At 38.8% G+C, this 19,983-nt stretch overlaps 1 protein-coding gene across 2 annotated transcripts in view; it reads left to right on the top strand.

The window, feature by feature from the left end:
* Window positions 1-19,983, top strand: part of COL4A1 (collagen type IV alpha 1 chain) — a 120,928-nt gene that overhangs the window by 73,287 nt on the left and 27,658 nt on the right. For both annotated transcript variants that reach the window (XM_083855133.1, XM_083855134.1), the window contains exons 13-31: window positions 375-464; window positions 1,053-1,088; window positions 1,231-1,290; window positions 3,439-3,483; window positions 4,116-4,169; window positions 4,640-4,681; window positions 5,864-5,957; window positions 6,646-6,681; window positions 8,238-8,402; window positions 10,261-10,356; window positions 11,461-11,544; window positions 12,283-12,353; window positions 15,331-15,522; window positions 16,365-16,533; window positions 16,894-16,986; window positions 17,085-17,189; window positions 18,695-18,792; window positions 19,092-19,242; window positions 19,543-19,656. In XM_083855133.1, coding sequence (XP_083711259.1) covers window positions 375-464; window positions 1,053-1,088; window positions 1,231-1,290; window positions 3,439-3,483; window positions 4,116-4,169; window positions 4,640-4,681; window positions 5,864-5,957; window positions 6,646-6,681; window positions 8,238-8,402; window positions 10,261-10,356; window positions 11,461-11,544; window positions 12,283-12,353; window positions 15,331-15,522; window positions 16,365-16,533; window positions 16,894-16,986; window positions 17,085-17,189; window positions 18,695-18,792; window positions 19,092-19,242; window positions 19,543-19,656 — 1,795 coding nt within the window. The remainder of the gene's footprint in view (window positions 1-374; window positions 465-1,052; window positions 1,089-1,230; window positions 1,291-3,438; window positions 3,484-4,115; window positions 4,170-4,639; window positions 4,682-5,863; window positions 5,958-6,645; window positions 6,682-8,237; window positions 8,403-10,260; window positions 10,357-11,460; window positions 11,545-12,282; window positions 12,354-15,330; window positions 15,523-16,364; window positions 16,534-16,893; window positions 16,987-17,084; window positions 17,190-18,694; window positions 18,793-19,091; window positions 19,243-19,542; window positions 19,657-19,983) is intronic.

Here is a 19,983-nt window from a genome sequence, read left to right as displayed (position 1 = left end):
TGGCCTCTTTCCTCATAATTTCCTTCCTTCTGAAGGAGGCGCTATAAAAGGTTGGTTCTATTGCTGTAATTATTTGGATATGTTTGTGGTATTTATAGATTATCTGTAAAATAGATTAATCAATCTTCACCTTAAGAGTAGATTCAGAGGTCTTTTTTCAGGGCAGTTTCTGTTGGTAACCAGTTACACAGTTGTGACTTCCATAACTTTTTCTGTAACCCACTGATTTTGCTGAAAAAAGAATTTTTAAAAAACCCATTTAGCTTTGTTTTTAAAAGCAAGTGGTAATTCTCTTTAATGTTACTGGCCTTAGCCATATTTGATCTCAGTGTCATTCTGTTTTCAATGGACCATTCTGGATTTGCTATTGACAGGGAGAACAAGGGGTAAGGGGCCCCCCAGGACCCCCAGGACCAGCACCTCATATGAAAGAAAAAGGGAGTGAAATCATAAAGGGAGAAAAGGTGAGATGTTAAGTGATCAAAGTTCTTGTATTTTTCATTAAAGTATAATCAATAGGAATTAGCAAATAAAAGTGAAACAGGAGAAAGAAAATACAAAGTCAACCTAGAGGAAATTTTTCAAAAATTGGTACTTGTTTTCCTTCATGGATGAATTTTAATTTTCATTCTAGAAATCTCTCTAAAATATATATATGATAGATGATAAATGCACCAATAATTACATAAATAAGTAAGCAGTAGATAACTTTCTGAGGAAGGAGGATTGATAAGGATAAGATATTGTAAAAATATTCTGCAGGTTTGGATTAAGTAGCATATACTCAACTTTTCATATACACATTTTTGAAATCTTAGTGCTAATGGATTTTTCAATTACTGAATTAAGCAGTCAAAGCAATATATAAAATGCAAAGTAAAATAAACTAGCTTAATGGATTCACATTTGACTTCTGTCTAAATTCTTGCACATCATAGTTCTTGAAATGGAGGATTAAATGTGATTTTGCTGAAATGAAGACTTATTTACAACCTAAATGAAACTGTTAGGTTTTTGTTTACTAATTTACATTTTTTTAATAATTTCATTAGGGTGACCCCGGTGAAAAGGGAGAACAGGGAATCCCAGTAAGTATTGAGTTTTTTTTACTACTATAAACTTTGTAAAGACTGTAATAATGGCACTGAATATCTTTATACCTATTAGAGAAAAGAAAACTTAATTTGGAATTTGGCAGTGTTTTTAATCTGGTGAGTATTTATTTTCCAGGGATTGCCAGGTTCAGGTTTCAAAGGAGACAAGGGTGAACCTGGGAGGCCTGGTCCACGTGTAAGTATCCTCAATTTTATCAATACCATAATTGCAGTTACTGTATTTTTTTTTCCGTTAGCTAATTAAACTTAGTAACCATTAGTTAAACAGCAATTTTTTTATGTTTTAAACAAGCAAGTTTTACTGTAAGGCAGGTGTACAATCAAGGTAGTAGGAACATGCAGTAATGTTAGTATGTAACATTTCAAATAACTTAAGACGTTTACCAGTAGCTTGCAGTGCTGATGGTGAAGGAAAAACTCCCATTAATCCAAATTGAAGAAAGATTGAGTCATTCCAGAATGGAAGAAAAAAGCAAAGAAAAAAACCCCGCTCTGTAAAAGTGACTTTAGCTAAATGTAGCATGTTGAATTTATTTTGAATACTCTCACATGCAATCGACTACATAAGGCTGCTTAGCCTGAAGATACAGTTTTGTACAAAGACAAGAGTGGAGCAAAAACTTTAGGTGACTGAAGTCCTTTTGCTTGCTGGTTTCTGGCCTGGCTGTAGATGCTTGAGGCTGTAAAGCCTGTTATATTTGTCTAATCTGACCTAAATCATAGTCTCGTTCATAGAACTTCTCTGTGAGTTATGCTGTATCTTTCATAGCTGAGCAGGCAGCAAAATTATACTTTTTTTTCCATATCCAAGTGTATCTAAAGTATTCTGAGTAATTCTAAGTTTTCCAAGGTGTGGGTCTTCGTAAACTGTTAGGCCCAGCACATCTATAGGCATTTGATTTTACTTCAGTCTGAAAAAAAGAAAATCTCCCTTTCTACTATGCTTCAAAGTCAGTTATTCTATTAACTTTTCATTAAAGTTATGTGATGGGATTATCTTTTCTATTATATATGTTTTTTACTCTTATTGTAAATGAAGGCTTGAAGCTGGTGGAATGGAGACATGTTAGCCTAGAACTTTTTGAGGAAACCAAAACATGAATTTGTCAAAAGTATAGTTTTCAGTTTTGCAGAGTTCCCTGAACAAAGTTCCTAAGATACTTTATATATAATTGTTCAGGAAATCATAGCTACTTCCTGAAATTAAGCTAAGATTTGAAAGATGAACAGATGTTCCAATCTCATATTCTAGTTTGATGAAACTAAACCATATGATTAATTCTGATCACAGTGTATATTTGAAGGCTTTCTTGACTTTGCAGATCATACTTCTAATCAATCATTAAAAATTGCTGGTAACCCTTCATTATAAGAGACCATAGCTGCACATCTCAATGGTGGTGGCTTGTTCATGTTTGTTCTATCATTTTTGTCCTTTGATTGCATTGTTTAAAACAAAATTTTTTGACCTAAACTGATGGGATTATTTTTTAGACTGAATTACATGCACTATTACTTTGCATATTGAATATCTATTTCCTTGGGTTTATGAGACAAATTCATATTGCTTATGCTACACATACAATCTAAGCACGGGGACACCAAATGAAAGCCAGCCTCCAGTGGATCAGGCTGCAAGCTGTTGTCCCAGTCCTTTTATGGTGCAGAGGAAGAGAAAATACTGAAAAGTAGGTTTGTCCATCTGGATCATTTATCACGTAACTGTTAACTATTTCAGGGGAATCTTATCCCATCTGTAGGTTAACATAGTGGTCTAATAGTTGTAATTTTACTCGGGAGTACTCGGATACTTATAGTGTATCATCTGCCTTATTATTTGAATTTCAGTGTGAAGAAAGTGGATTTGCCACTGTGTTACCACACAGTCTGATACAGGGCTACTCTCCAAGCCTTCTGCTGAAACTGAACCACTGAATATCTATGCATAAATGTCTTGTGAAGCTGAAGAGTAGAAAGTATAGAAAGGGATTATTGTGTAGGAAAAAGATGGATCTGATTCCTGTTTCCTGTGCTGTAGATATATTTTGTCTTGAAGACTCTGTGACAGGGAAATCTATGTTATTTCTGAATCTAGGGATGGATTTGCAGAATTCTATTTGATTTGGCATCTTGGAGGGTGTTGGGTAATACAAGCACTAGGCATATTAACCATTTTTACCCTGTGCTCTGTTAGCTGCATTAGCACACTTTGATTAATGCACTGCAATAGTGATAATTTTGTTCTAGTATTCCACCCACTGTATTTAGAAATTACATGTATGTGATTGTCTGTTAAAGCAGAGTGGAACTTGGTGTTTTACAGGGAAAGCCTGGAAAAGATGGTGATCCGGGACTGAAAGGAGAACCTGTATGTATTTTACTTAATTTCCAGTACTGTTTCTTACATTCAAAACAAAGAACTGTCCATGTATTATAGATAGTTGATACCTTCTAGCCCTCTGAATTATTTATTTGAAGTTGTTGCTTTCAGTGAACTTGTGGCTTTTAAAATTGTTAAACTCTGCTGTTGCCACAGGTAAGATGCACTGATACAGGTTAGCACGTGGCCAGAGTGCAATGAGCCACCTGTAAATGTATCAATCTCTGAGGGTCCAGCCTTTGCAGAGAAGTGGCTAAAATTAATTAGCCATGTACAGGTGTCTGAGAAACCTCTAACATCTTGCTAAGACACTCCAAAAAGCCTTCTATTTCCTTTTGTGCCCCACCCTAAATACTGAATGTTCTGAGAGGGACAGTTTGGCTTGCAGCCAATAGAGAGAGATACAGGGTTTGAAGAACTGTGACAAGGTCCAATAGATGCTTCTCTCTTGGCCCTGAGCCAATTACTGTCAGAACTGCAAAGAGATTTCTGGGTTCTTTACCTTAAGGGGTGAGTCTTAAACTTTTCCCTATATGGAAAACACTTGCTGGGTGTGGGAAATGCATCCCTACAATCCACCTATATCTGCCTCTTCTGGTTTCACTGTCTTCTACACACAGGGTTTGCCTGGAGGGTTTGGGATTCCAGGACGACCTGGGGAGCCTGGCACAAAGGTGAGTAGTAGCAGCTTTTGCTTCCCTTCACATGGACTGAGTCAATAGCTTTTGTAGTGTGTTCACTGATTGCATTAAAACAATGAATGCATGTAAAGCAATATTAATTGAATGTTGCTAAGCTGTATGTCATCATTCAGAGACTAGAAGTCAAAATGAAGGTAATGTAGGTATCCCCAGTTCAGATCTCTTATCTGTGTTGACTAATGCAGGCTTTATTTTCACAAGCTTTTTGTCCAGCCAGCATAGATGTAAGTGTACTTCCCTAAAACCTCCAGTTTCTTTTCAAATAGTGCAAACCAGTACAGGCTTGCAAACTAATTACTGCTGCTGGTTATTAGAGCATTCCAGGTACTTACCATGTGGATGTTGTTTGAATCTATATCAAAGTGTTCATTTGTTGAGGAAATCTGATTTTGTTGGCAAAAATTCTGATCTGCATTTAAAACATAAATTCTGTTTTGGTTTAGGGTGATAAAGGGGAACGAGGTTATCCAGGACCTCCAGGAAGAGTAAGTAACATAAATTTTTATTTCATTTTAAACTTAAAATTAAATTAAATTAAATTTTGTCAAAGTGCTCAAACAATGAGGAAAAAAAGAGGTACTATGTACAGTCTTATCTTGTTCTCTTCAATAATGTCCATGTTTTTCCTTAATGGAAGCAAAAGTTGAGTGCAGTTCTTTAAAGTATGTTTGAAATTTGGGAAAGGAACGTTCAAAGAATATGAATTTCAAGTGTTTTGGACTGTTAATATTATAAGCATTGCTAATCATTACACAGTGTCCAAAAGACAGTTCAAGAGAGTAAATCTGTCAGTTTCACAGTTGTGTTTTAACCCCAGCTGGGAACTAAGCACCAGACAGCTGCTCACTCACTCACTGTCCCTCCTCAACATGGGATGGGAAGGAGAATTGGAAAAAGGTAAAATTCATGAGATAAGAACGAATTATTAATAAAAATAAAGTTACTAATAGTAGTAGTAGTAGTAATGATCATGAAGAAAAGGGAGATAACAAGAAGAGAGAGAGGACTAAAACCTGAGGAAGACAAGTGGTGCGCAGTGCAATTGCTCACCACTTGCTGACCAATGTCCAGTGAGGTCATGAGCAGAAATCAGTCCTTAGACACAAGAAGAAACCAGGGGAGCAATTTATAATTTTTTTAACACTTCAGGTAAAAAATGGGGCTAGTCAAAAACAAATAGATGGTGGCGCTTCCCAGTTATGGGAACAAATTCCCAACATCTGCTAATTTGGTTTGAAAAATTGTAGATACTTCCTAAGTATTGTATTGTAAATATTAGCATCAATATTGTAAATATTGAGCTCAGATCAATGTTAGCAAAAATAGGCAGAACGTAATATTTTAAAATAAAAGATAATACAAACTGAATGGATCAGTGCTTATACCGTGTTAAAATTTTCTGGCATCATTCTTCTTGAGGAAGATGGATATTACAGCTCTCCACTTAATCCTGCAGTTGATGTGAAGGTATTTGTGTAGAATAGGAAATATTTATTTTCTCTGGTAATCCTCAGCATCTATGAGCCTCTTACTTGCTGAAACTGCAAGTATAATCAAAACTGCTGAAAATTGTCAATAAAACTAAAATGGCCTCTGTAGCATGAGATGAAGATGGGGGAGATAAGATGGCTCAGTTGTATGTTTCTAGTCTTTGTCTTGTGATTTAGATGATAGATGCTGGACCAGTAGATACCTTTGGTCAAAAAGGAGACCCTGGAGTTTCAGGTTTGCCTGGACTGAAAGGTCAAAAAGGAGAAAAAGGTATGTATTTTGTGTTTTCTTTTTAATTGAGTTACCCTTTTAGTTTTCTTGCTAAAGGAAATTAAAATTTTACTGTCTTTGCTCAGGAGCTCTTTATGACAGTGTAATGTTCCAGTTATTTAATTGTTTTCAAGTAATTATATTTTGTAGTAGCTTGTAGGACACTTCTGGTTCTCAACATAACTAAGATTGCCTTTCAGTTATAGATGAAAAATGATAAACTGGAATCAGTTTTTATGGCAGTTAAATAATTCAGTGAGATTATCTAAGAAGTATGGAAATCAACATGAACATAAGGATGTAATTAATACAGAGAATCAACAAGAACGTAATTAATGCAGAGAATTTTGAGACTGCTTTGTAAAACTCAGTAGCTAATTTTTTATCCTAAGATTGGCTTGCATATTTTAAAAAAGTCTTTGGTAAACAGTGAAAATCAAACATTTCCTTCCCGTTTTCCCAATTACAGACCTTAGCCAATTCAAGAAAAATATCACTGGGGAAGTTGGCACACAGCAGGACCTTTTCTCTGAATGTATTTCTTGAATATATATATAGATTATTTAGCTTCAAAATTGATTCAGAATGTGAATATGCATGAATGTGAATTTCAATTATATCTCCTGAAAGTTCACTTTCACTGGCATTGCAGAATTCATTGCCTAATTGAAACCTTCTCTTTCTAAAGGCTTCCCTGGTGCACAAGGAATCCCAGGACTTCCAGGTATGAAATTGTGGCTACTGATTTTTTCACATTTGTCATGTGTTGTGTGAACAGTCCTGAGGGATAGTCTCCTTAGGTGCTTTCAGTTACTGCCTGACTTTCTGAACACCCAAGCACTGACCTTTCTAGGGATCTAATCATCCCTGAAGACCCTTCTAGATTGCTTTTCTCATGTCTCTGATGTGATCCAACCTTGTTCTTTCTGTTCTGCTCTGATAACTTTCTGCTGAAATTGAAAATGTCATATAGTCCATCAGAGACAGCCCAGAGAGTATGACACCATTGGGCAAGAAGAGTTGTTAAATGTGAATGTGTGTGAGTGTGTGCACACGTACCTGACCGTGTACACTCATATGTAGGTCATTGTCTTGCTCTCACTTTAGCTCTGTATGTGTTTGTAGGAGTATAACAAAACAAGGTTTGAAGGAAGAAGTAATACTCAATTGAAGTCAATCCTGAAGGCTTCCTGCTTTTTTGACTTTGTCACTTGGTCTAATAAAAATTATTTCTTTTGCCTACAAATGCTGCTTTTTTCAGAGCCTTAACATCTTCACATCCAAGTTAACACTGCTTTTATGCATATAAGTACGTGTACATGTGTTTGACCTACACCATGATATTTGCTTTTTAAAAAATAGGCAAATTATCCGTGGAGACCCCACACTTAACACATCCTGCAGTGGTACTACCATCACCTTCCTTGCTTTCATTTTCTATGTTGCCAGTGAGCTAAATAAGAAATTAATGTGAGCCAGGGTCAGATAGTTTCCAGGAAATATTTCACAGTTTAGGGGGAAGCTGCTATATTCCACAGGCTGTAATGATAGCTCTTAGTCTGCAATTACCCTACAGAAATTGAGCTTTGTGTGACTTCATATCTTCCTGCAGTGTTGCAGATGACTCAAAATGTTTTAGCGGTCAAGTGTAGTAATAAGCTGTGAACTGAAATAAGTCATTAAAATATGAAGACCTGTGTGACTGTACAAATAGCTAAAAGGAGATCTTAAATGGGGTTTTTGGTAGTTGTGCAACAGCTTCTCTTTATTGGCTGTTTTTCACTTATTATTCTCAGAAACCGTTTTGGTTTTAGCATTCCTTAAATCTGCTAGCATTGTTGAGTACTTGTTTATTTGAAGTTATCAGACATGCCCTCTCTTTCTAGGTGTGTTTTAGATTTGGTTTGTTATGAGGTAAGGAAGTGTGTAATAGTTTCTAGATGGAATAGCTAAGTTAACTCCAGTGTTGCCACTATTTACTACCCAGCAAAAGTATGTCCAACTAAATCTCAGAAAAGCACTTGATACAGATGAGGTGTGCTTGTCTAGAGAACCTAGAGAAGTGAGTGTCTAGACCTAAGAGAAGTGAGTTTCTCTCAGCTGTAGTGAGTATACAAACTCAATTTTGTATAAATCACCAATAATTAAAATATGGTCCCTTTTTTCTTTTGCACTAACATTGCTCCATTTCTCTCTAAAACCCTGTGAAAGTTATAAAGTTGATAATGTTGCTGTCTCTTCACTTGTCATTTTTACATGTATGTTTTACTCTGTCCAAAGGTCGACCAATTCCAGACAGGGTAGGATCACCTGGTGTCCCTGGAGAGAGAGGTGAAAAAGGTGAAAAGGGTTCTCCAGGCTTTCCTTCACCTGGAATCCCTGGAAGAGATGGTTTGCCAGGTCCCCCTGGGTTGCCTGGGCCACCAGGACCTCCAGGCAGAACAGGTACGTAAAGCCCTCAGTTGCTTTTCACATTGAAGACTCACAATACACATTAAAAAAAGAAAAAAGAGACAAGATTATAGAAGTTATTATCAGGATGCACCTGTGTCATGGAAGAAACTTATCTGAGTTGTTGATGAACCAAATAAAAGCTGTTGCACAGTGCAGGGAGCCTTGTTTCCTTACTGGGAAAGGACAAGGATTCTGTACTAAATAAATACTTCTAAATTTCTACAAAATTCACTGTGAATTTTTAGAATAAAACCAAACAATTGATCTTATTTCACATTAATTTGTTTCATGTCCGATTGTGCCAATGTAGTGATATTTGTATATTTTAAATTAAAAAAATTAGCAGATACTAATACTGTTCTTAGCAAAAAAGATAGCTGTTCAGTGTTTACAAGTCTGCAGTACCAGCCTGTGTAACAGATCGAACAGGTATGAGAACTGCAGTTTGAGGTACTAGATTGCCAAAAGTTTTTATTTTAAAATAAAATTATCTTAGAGGAGAATGTGGTCATAGAAAGACTTGGGTTGGAAGAAACCTTAAAGATCATCTGGTTCCAACCCCTCAAACACAGGCAAGGATGCCACCTACTAGACTGGGGTAAACACTTGCTTTATGGAGTAAATGAAAAGCCAGTAAGGGTGTGACAAGTATATAATACCATCAGTAGTAATGTTAGCAACAGTACACACGTTTTATTAGACTGTGATAAAGAAATCTTAAAGACAAAAAATGATTTTGCTCTGCAATGAAGCAATAACCAAGTACACATGGAAGTGGTCCATGCTAAATAGTTCCTTACAACTAATCTTTTAACTCTGATAGAAAACTTTTGCTGTAGGTGATACTGACATTGTGAGTTAAATTATCATTTCAAAATAAGAAATGATATCCCTATTACAGTAGTTAAGGTACTTTAAAGCTATTCTGTGGAATTCCAAAACCAAAGATAATTTGCTCAAAAACAGGGGAAGATGGCCTGGTTGTTGCTCTGTTTGACAGTGAAGCAGTGCAAAATCCAGCATGTAGAATATGGAATTAAAGGGCTAAATATTACATTTTCCTAAAAATAAGAGCAATTCCTATTTTTCATACAGATTATTGTCATTGCTTAACTCTGGTCCTTCCCCAGATGCTTCTTTAGCCTTCTTCAAGTACATAATGGGAAGCAATTATTTTTCATTTAACTTGTTTTCCAAACTTCACATTAGCATTTTGACTACTGGCTTCAGCCAAAATGATCTCATGCTATATTGGGTCAGATCCTGCATCATATCATCAAAAAAGAACAAGCATTATTTATATTCTTTTTTCAAGCCTGATAAGTATTCTCATTTGTTACCTATTTCAGATCCTAACATGTGAGGTTTGTTGTTTTCAGGAAGCTCGCTCAGTGTGAAGAAATTAAATAGATGTTGACAAGCTGCTCTTACCTAGGAAGTTTCCTAAAATGTTGAAAAGAGAATTCAGGGTACAAAAAAATATTCTTAATGAATTTCTTCAGAACATCAATACTTTCCATTTCCTTCAGGTCAAAAAATCAGTTTTTTACCTGTGATACTTTTCCAAGCCCAAACTTAAAATGAATATAGATTTTATGTTGAAATTATTGTACACTCATTGTGGCAGAACCTGTCTTTTCTCTGTTACTCTCAGGGTTTCTTAAGTGGTACATATGGAATAAGAATACAGAATCCCAGTTAATTTTTTCAAGTAAATCCAATACAGGAGTAAAATGCTATCCTGAGTTACCACTTTTCATAGCTAACATTTCAGGTATGATATAAATTCAACCCTATAATGGAAACTTGCACTTGTCAAAACAATATTTTTATTGCAATTTCATTTCAGATGGAATTGATCAGTGCCAGCAGGGAGAACCTGGTGCACCAGGTAGTCCTGGACTTCCAGGAAGAGATGGATTTCCAGGAGAGATGGGAGAGAAAGGTAATAATATTTTAAAGTGATTGTATTCTAATGGTTAGTAGCCAGGAGCTTGGGTTTGTGAGGAGGCTGAGCAAATTAGGCTGGATCCAGAGAAAGTTTACTTAAAGTTAGTTAAGTAGTTCATGGACATGAAAGATGTTTCTTGACTCTCTGGTGAATAAAGAAGGATATTGTGTATTGAATAATATTGTGTATTGTGTGATTGGAATTTCTCTTGGCCTTCTCATTGTTGGGAAATGATAAAGGATGGCCCAGGGCTGCAAGAGGAGCAGAAAGGGTTGGGTATAGCCCTATACATTAGCCCAAATTAAGCTGTTCAAGGCAATGCAGGGCATGAATTCTGAGATGCAGATTTAGGGAGGGGCAGATGAGTTGAGGATGAAAATGGTTTATGAATCATTGCCATGAATATAATTGAAGATAAAATTTTAACACCTATAAACAACCTTAGGTAGAATCCCTTCACAGAAGGGATGATTGGGCATTGGAATGGGCTGCCCAGGGAGATGGTGGAGTCGCCATCCCTGGAGGTGTTTAAAAGAAGACTGGATGTGGCACTGAGTGCCAGGGTCTATTGATGTGTGGTGTTTGGTCATAGGGTGGACTCAATGATGGCAAAGGTCTTTTCTGATCTAACTGTGAGGTTTTGTAAATAGGACAGGCAACCACATGTTTTAGCAGCATTGACTAAATGAAGAGCTGCACTCATTTACATGGTGCCTGCTCCTTTCTTGTCTCATTCTCTTTACTGTTTTTTTGCAAAATTGCAGTGACTATAGAAGTTATCCATTTTCTGCTTTAATAATTTTATTTTCTCTATACCCACTGAATATTTCTTGTCTTCTTTTTGATCCTCCTCAACCTTTAGCCATTCTCTTAAATATTAACCCTAGGATAAGACTTAGGTTGATTTTCATGCCATTCCTTTAAAAAATTTTAAAGAATTTTGAACTTCAGCTTGCTGATATTCTATCCTTGAAGCATGAAATTAGAAGTAGCAATTTATTTAAATATTAAATCGACATTTGCCCTGAATCCACCTGCTTACAGTTGTTTTGAATCTTTTTGTTGTTATTCACGTGCTTTGTTGTTTTCTTTTTTCAGGTGACAAAGGTGAAGCCTGTGCCTTGTGTGATAAAGTAGGACCTCCTGGACTTCCAGGACCACAAGGGCCACCAGGTCCAGCAGGTAAAAACTCCTTAATTATCCAAGAAAGAGCTATGTAGGCTAAATTCTAAAAAATGCAGCATACATAATAAAATTAATTACATTTTGTCCAACTAATCAAATTGTTTGTGAAAATATTGAAAGAACTAATGAAAGGAGGGTGGCATAGTCCTTTTTTTAGCCTGATTCCAGATTTCCAATAAAATCAACCAGAATTACCGGAGAAGCAGAAACTGGCCACAATAAAGGATCTTTGCAAATTGTGGCCCAAATATTTTCACAGTGAGAAATAATGTGGGAACCATTTGCCTATGTGCAAATAGTGGGCTTGACAGTGACCCATATAACTTTTTTTCCAATTGCAGATCTACCTCCTGTAGCACAAAAAAAAAAAAAAAAATTCTTTTTGCTCCCATATGAGAGAAGTGCCACATGCCAAAAATTATATTATACCTAATGTTTGTTCTAGTACTGTTCAGAAAAATGAATGTGGTTTTGTTAGTTTCCAGTCTGCATTGGTTACATGAATTGGTAAATTCATTCCTAAGTCAAATGAATCATCAACTTCCAAGTTTACGAACGCAGGCATGCAACACAAGTGCACGAATCAGGCCATTTTCACTGGCTTTAGCAGCATTATGCTGGTATAACTGGGAATGGAATGAGACACTTTAATAGAGATCACAAAGAATTCACGTACAATGAGCTGTTTGTAAAAGCATTTAATAAATTAAGCCATATTTTTATCTCTCTGAAAAGGTTTTCCAGGACAAGCAGGTTTCAAGGGTGACAGAGGCTTACCTGGACTTGATGGCCTTCCAGGGGTACCTGTAAGTAATGCCTTGTCAAATATTGCCTGTCCTGCTAGGCATGTGATCAAAAAACATGTGATGATCAGTGTGTCAGTGTGGTTGCGTAACAGTTCTGTTTAAAATAAAACAAATAAAACAAATCCAAACCAGTACACCGATACATAAAATTAGGGTTAATATGCCTAATAAAATAAAGTAGGAAGAAGTGGATTTGAACTGTAAGAGCTAAAAAAGAGGTGTCAGATATTGATTATATTTCTGAGTTTATCCATCGTAAGAACTCAGCAGGACAAATGACCTTTTGCCTGAGCAAGCTAAGCAGTGGAGCTGGGTAAAGAGTAGTATTTCTCAGGAAACAGATGCAGGAATTCCCTGACCTTCTTGTGACTGGTTCCAATAAGGCTTTGCTGTTGAGTACAAATATATTGAGAGGCAGACAGCGCCATCTAGTGTAGTGTAAGCAATCTAATGCAGCACACTGTGCCAGTTCTGCTGAATTTTGAATCGCAGAATAAGGGAAAATGCTGAGGTGGAAGGGGCACTTCAGGATCATTGGGTTCAACTCCTGGTCCTCTGAAGAACATCCTAAACATGGGATCACACCATGTGCCTGAGAGAGTTGTCCAAATGCATCTTGAACTCTGTCAGGCTGTTGTTGTGACCACTTCCCTGGGGAGCCTTTTCTGATACATAACCTAAACCTCCTCTGACTCAGCTTCATGGTGTTTCCTCAAGTCCTGTCACTGTTCAAAAGAGTTATGAGATCAGTGCCTGCCCCTCCTCGACCCCTCATGAGGAAGTTGTAGACTGATCTGAGGTCTCCCCTCAGTCTCCTCTCCAGGTTGAACAAATCAAGTGACATCAGCCATTCATTCCTTATAAGACTTCCCCTGCAGACTCTTCATTATCCTTGTGGTCTTCCTCTGGATGCTCCTCAGTAGCTTAATGTCTTTTTTATATTGTGGCACTGATAACAGTATTCAAGGTGAGACCATCCCAGAGCAGAGCAGAGGAGACAATCCCCTCCCTTGCCTGGCTGGCCATGCTGGGCCTGATGTCCCCCAGACAGGGCTGGCCCTCCTGGCTGCCAGGGCACTGCTGGCTCATGTTCAACTTGCCTTGGACCAGGATCTCCAGGTCCCTTCCCACAGCACTGCTCTGCAGCCTCTCATTTTCTGGTTTATCCACATATTTAGGATTGCCCCATCCCAGGTGCAGAATCTGGCACTTGCCCTTGTGCTGGTGGTTGCCTATCTCTCTGATTTGTTGAGGTCTCTGCAGGGCCTTTCCGCCCTCAAGGGAGCGGAAAGCTCCTCCCAATTTATTGTCACTGGCAAACTTACTTAGTATTCCTTCAAGTCCTGTATCCAGGTTGTTAATGAAGATTTTGGGAAGTGCCTGCAGTTCTGTAATACACAATTAGTAAACAGGAAAGTTAAATACTTTTGAAGAAATAAATGAAAGCTGTGAAAGTGGATAGCATCGTAATAAGATTATTTGTAAATTATGTTGAGGCAGAACAACATGACTCTCCAGAGTAAGGCCAGAAGCAGAACTGCTATAGAGTGTAACACTTGTCTAAAAAGTAACACAAATGACTCCTAGATGAGCAGTGTACTACCACAACTACATTTGACCTTGTCAGAGTCCATTTAAGTACCCCTATGGACGCTGAGGTTTGCTGTGAAAACCTACTTCAGCATACATACTCCTGTAGCATAATGTGGGTTTTGACACCATTCCTAGTTTGAGTAGACTGAGTCTTCCCAGAGCTTCCCCCAAAACTGCCTATTTCCTTACAGCTGATCCTTTCTGGCAATGTAACTTCTCAGTGACATTCTCGTCCACTGGCTTTATCACACACTGGGGTTATGAAGCTCCCTCTATCACCAGGGGTGAGAGAGTGGTACCTTCAGAAGTAAAAAACATGAACCACTTGAATGAATTTATTACTCAAGGAGTCTGTTTCTCTCCCTGGAGTATAAATAAAGCTGTGTTGCCTGAATTCAGCCAATGAAAGTTGACTAAGATGAATTCCTTATCTATTACCACCACAATAAATTGCATTACCCAGTGATTGAATGTACTGTAATATCAATGAGATCCATGAAAGAAACAGTGGGGAAAAAATGAAAAACATTCTAGTGTATTTAAGCTTTTTGTTGCCTGGCATTTGTTCTTGGTACCTGTTTTGCCACACCTTTATATTTTACTTTTGTTGCCTCATAAGTGCTCTTCATGTCTTTATTCAGATTGGCTGCTGAGTGCTTTTAAGCTTGTTTTGTTCCACAAAGTTCAGCCAGGTGGTGATCCAGCATATAATTTAAGTTGGAAAAACTACACAGAGGCCAGCCTTGCAAGCTGACATTGCTTACAGCCATGCCAGAGCATCAGAGTTTGATTCACAATACTCCAAGGCTAATGAAAAGATTACCATTGACCATGTTCTGTTCAGGTTAGAAGGCACACATGAGCTGTACATAATGGACATTGCCCATGAAGTTTGTGTTTTACTACCCTAATGAGTAGCTCTGAGTCACTAGAAATTATAGAGACTGTTCCCATAAGAGAAGTTCATTCAAGTCCTAGAAAATATTTAGGGGAAAAATTGAAATTCTGGAAATCCTGTAGGTATACCACTAGGTAGGTAATTTTTTTTCCAGAAGAGGCTACAAAACTATTTTCTGAGCATGTGCATAGTATTCTGATGTTAGCAACTGACTGTGTCAGCTGTTCAAATTTGATGAATATTAATAATGAAGGAACACGTGTATTCACATCTGCTGAATGTAATTAATAAATTACCCAAGGGAGAAGCTTTCTGCTTCCAGGACTGCTGTATCTTGGAAAATATTCTCATTTGACCTCCTCAGTCAATGACCTGGTGGTTCCCTTAATTTGGATTTACACATCAATTTCTGGAGGTTTGGTTTCTTTTGTGTCACTTGAAGGGTTTGTAGGGCAACTGATGACATCTGAATTTTTGTAATTTCAGGGCCCCCCTGGCACTCCAGGACTTATCGGCAGCCCTGGACCAAAAGGAGAACCTGGAGATTTTACTTATGATACTATCCTGAAAGGTGAAAAGGGAGATCCTGGTTTCCCAGGACAACCAGGCATTCCTGGAAGAGAAGGAAGACCAGGGAAAGATGGATTTCCAGGTCCCCAGGGTCCAAAAGGAGTAGCGGTATGTTTGTTTCTTTGTGTTTACATATTGTCATACTGAGTGTTTATTTATGTTTGCTTACTGTGCTGTACATTCTGTCTTTCAGATCAGAATTCACATGCTTTTGTGCCCTATACATGCTTTATATTTATTGGCCTCATTAATTTTTCTACATTTACTCCTTACCTTAAGTAGTACATTCTTCCTCAGAAGATTATTCCATTTTCACTGGAAATGAAAATGTGAGGAAGTGAGGAAGACAGTTCTTCAACAACAGACTATTTTAGAGCTAGGTTTTTCAGACCACTTCTTTTACATGTCCTGCAAATAAGTGATCTGACTCAAATGCTTTCAGCATGGCTTGTTACTTTCAGGACTATAGAGAAAAGGTTCGGACATGGACAGTAGTTTTATTCCTTTCTGCCTTTCTCATAGCTTGATAGTGAGAACTAGCGTGAATGATTTAGCTGATAATGTGGAGATGATTGAACAAATGCAGTTATCCAAGTAGAAATTGTGAAGACAAGATTTAAGTCTGTTCTAGCACATTTCTCTTCTTGTGGAAACAAATGCTTCAAAATCTTGCACTGATGGAGTTCAGCTGATGTGGATATGGAGTTGAATGTGGAGCTCATCTCTGCTCCCAGATCCTCTACTGGAAACATGGCCCACATGTTGCAGTTAGCTGCATTGCTAGATGGGATTTCCATGTGCTATTCCACATGGGACCTAGTTCTGTTTCATTGAACTCAGTAGAAAAAATGCACTTTCTTCAAGATTGCAGATACCTGTGCTAAATCCCAGTTGCAAAATACTCAGAGAGGATGATGTGTTCTGTCTTGCCCACCATTTCTAAAAATTAGGGTACAGCTGGCTTGAAAGGAGAACGTGGTCCCCCTGGCCAGCCTGGATTCCCTGGAGTGCGTGGTGAAAGAGGTTTTCCTGGCCCTCCTGGGATAGGTGCTGCAGGATTACCTGGTGAAAAAGGAGACAGAGGCTTTGCTGGAACCCCAGGTGTACCAGGACTTCCAGGTAATGCTGTAATGTTTATAAAAAAATGCAAAAAAAAATTTAAAAATTGTCCCTTTTAAATAGCACAGCCTAGAGGATCATCAGAATTTAATCCTGAAATTGAAAGACTTCCTGATTTAAATCAGCGTTTTCTTTCAGCAGTATAATTGCAAAATTTTGAAGGCAGTTTTCTTGAAGAATTTGCTAGGTGAAATGGGACAGCTTAGGTTCATCCTAGCTTTTATGAATCTTCTACCAAAAAAAAAAAAAAATCATAACAAGTCACTTGTAATGGTATGGATAAACTAATAATGCTGTCAAGGTAGAACTCCCTTTTTATTTCATCAGTTCCTGTACTTTAATACAACTTTACATTTGCAGGAACAAAGGGTGAAGCAGGACGAACTATATCGCTCCCTGGACCTCCTGGGGCAGATGGCCTTCCTGGACCACCTGGTTTCCCTGGACCCCAAGGTACAGCAGTCTGTGGATCTTTATCTGATTATCAGGATGGTTCTGTTCCTCAGAAGAGAGCCTTTGTGTTAACATTTGTCTTGTTTTTATTTGCAAAGGTGACAAAGGGAATCCTGGGCTTCCCGGTAGACCTGGCCTACCAGGAGAAAAAGGTGCTGTTGGGCAGCCAGGTATAGGGTTCCCTGGACCTCCAGGTCCCAAAGGTAAGATAAAGTTTAAAAACAAATCTAGCAGAGCTGGTGTAACTGGAGTGTGGATGGCAGCCTCCACTGTCATCCAGCTATAGCTGCATGGAATTTAGGAAGTACAGCTGAAGAAGCTCCCTTGCAAAAGTCAACTGGCACCACAGTGGGCATTCTTTTGATAGAGTTCTGCTGTACAGTTGCTGCACATTTGCTTTGTGTAGTGCAGTGGAGCACCTACAGACAATGTGACAGCTACTGCCGGAACAGAAAGTGGTAGAGTACAGCATCTTACATTGCAGCAACTGAAGCTGCTGCGATGAGATGACCTGTCTGGGAGATGAAAAACACTGTGTTTATTTGGTCAAATAACATGCTGTTGTAACTGTAACAGTTGTGGGCCAGAGCTTACAGCTCTGCTGGGTCCCAGACTGCTGAGGGTGGCTTGATTAGAATTCCAGCTTACTCAACCTAAGTGTAGTCTTCCCTCCATGGCCATTGTCAGGGTATGAAAGTAGCTTAGAGGGAGTCTAATTTTTTTGATTTTTGAAGATGTATTTCACAACACCACTGCTCATTTAAAACTAGATGACTGAACTTTCAGCGGCCACCTCAATCACCAAAGTTCTTTTGTGTCTTTGCTATTATTTCTTATGATTCCACACACCAATGAGCTGGGAGGGTCAGAAATTTAATAAGGAGAAAGGGCATATTTTTCTCTGTAACCACATCTAGTTCCTCTGAGACTACATTGGAACCTGAACAGAAAAGGCCTATTGTATCTGGAAAAGAATTGCTGTATGCACTTTGGTGCCAGATGAAAGAAATGAAATATTAAATATATTTCTTTAAAGGACCCTTCCGTCAACTGAGCTCTGCCCAGTGACATTCTGGCGTCTTAGCCTAAAAGCTGGATTTCTGCCTGCTTCGTCTGAATTTGTTGTGCATGTGCTGATGTTGAGTCAGTGCTATCTTTAAGGGATTTGCAGAATGTTGTAGGTATTCCTTCTTGCATTCCCAAGGTGCAGTTCATGGTCTAGCTCTGGCATAGAAACCTTCTGTATGAAACTCACATTAGGACACGTAGAATGTGTCACAAGACGTGTACTGCACAAAAGCGTTCATCACAGGTGCACTTCACTGTGCATCCCTCAGTCTGATGCCCCACACATGAAGTTGCCTTTTCTGAGGAAGATTTTGGGAGCCCATTTTTGCAGGATGTTTCTCATGAGGGAGATGGGAGATGAACCCACAAGGCTGTTTATTTAAGAGGAGACACTCAGCATTTATTTCTTCTGGGTGGTGGTTTCTCATCAAAAGCCAACTGCTGAAAAAAAGTCAGCATTTGAATCTTTGTTGGGACATTTGCATACTGGCATGCCTAGAAGTTTGACTACCCAGATCTTTTTTGACACATCCCTGTGAACAGTTCATTTTAGAGACTTAAAGAAACAGCAGAGGTCACTTACAGACAGAGATAGTAATGATGTAACTACTTTTTTGTTTTGCTTTGTTTTGTTATATAGGTTTTCCAGGTCAGCCTGGTTCACCTGGTCTTCCAGGAACTCCAGGAACCCCTGGTCTGGATGGTTTGCCAGGAGTTCCAGGTTTACAAGGCCAAAAGGTAGATGTCAGCTCCTGATTCTGTTATCTGTGACTCCCCATGTTGACAGGAAGGTGTGCAAGGAAAAATGCTTCAAAAGTTGTCCAAACTGCCTTTCATTTTATGTGCACACAAGGGGACAGAGCAGATGGATAAATAAATACTTGACATTAACATTTTTAAAGGGCTTACAGCTCTCCCCTGAAGTCATATATAGAAGTCTATACATTAGCCCTATACTGCATGATGTAAATACAGTTAGTAAGTATTTTCTTGGTTTTGATATGTTGGTTCCTAATCTATTTTGTTTCTTTGGCTAGGGTGAACCTGGTGTAGGTCTACCTGGCCCTAAGGGATTGCCAGGCCCCCCTGGCCCAGCTGGTATCCCTGGAGAAAAGGGAAATCCAGGACTTCCTGGTTTACGTGGCGAGCAAGGCTTTCCGGGCATACCTGGACAACCAGGATTCAGAGGTAACATCACTGGAAAAATGCAATTCTGTACTCGTAATTCTTTTTGAAGTCACTCTCCTGCAGAGATATCCTACTGATATCTCAGGGAATTGCCCCTTTCCCGTCTCATTTTTTTTTTACCACCCACCAGTAGCAAATGCTAGCAGCAATGAGCAACCCTTCTTCCAAGCCCAGGCTTGGAGGTGTTGCTGGCTGAGTGAGGTCTCCTTGGCCAAAGCACTTTGTCTGGCACCTTCAGCAACCAAGATGTCAAACAGCATCAGGGAATGCTTGGTCTATATTCCACCTGTCTCTCTGCAGGTGACCCTGGTCTCCCAGGTCTCCAAGGCTTGCAGGGCCCTCCAGGTGCACCGGGGCTGGGCCCTCCAGGACTGCCAGGACCCGCTGGGCAGCCGGGACCCCAGGGACCACCAGGTGAGCAGAGAATACTCCCATGATGCTGCGTATGAGAAGAATTTTGACATAAGTGGATAACACAGGTAAAAGTGTTGCTTGAGAACTTTTTTGCAGTGTGAGGTAGGTGGAGGGACATGCCAGTGGGCCTCCTCCATGTGGTCCAAAACACAGGGCAAGGCCTCCTGAGAGGATTGCTGGCATTTGGATTGGTCTCCTTGGGTCATTGGTGGATGATAGATACAGGTTCAAAGCCTCTCTTATGGAATAAGAACTGGTTCTGCTGTCTGCCTTTGAATCTTAATCCTCCATGGGATGTAATTTGCGAATCACAGGTGGACATGGTCA

Source organism: Zosterops lateralis (genome assembly GCF_965231275.1).
Source record: "Zosterops lateralis genome assembly, chromosome: 2".
Classification (NCBI taxonomy): Eukaryota; Metazoa; Chordata; class Aves; order Passeriformes; family Zosteropidae; genus Zosterops; species Zosterops lateralis.
This window is presented reverse-complemented; position numbering and strand designations above follow the sequence as displayed.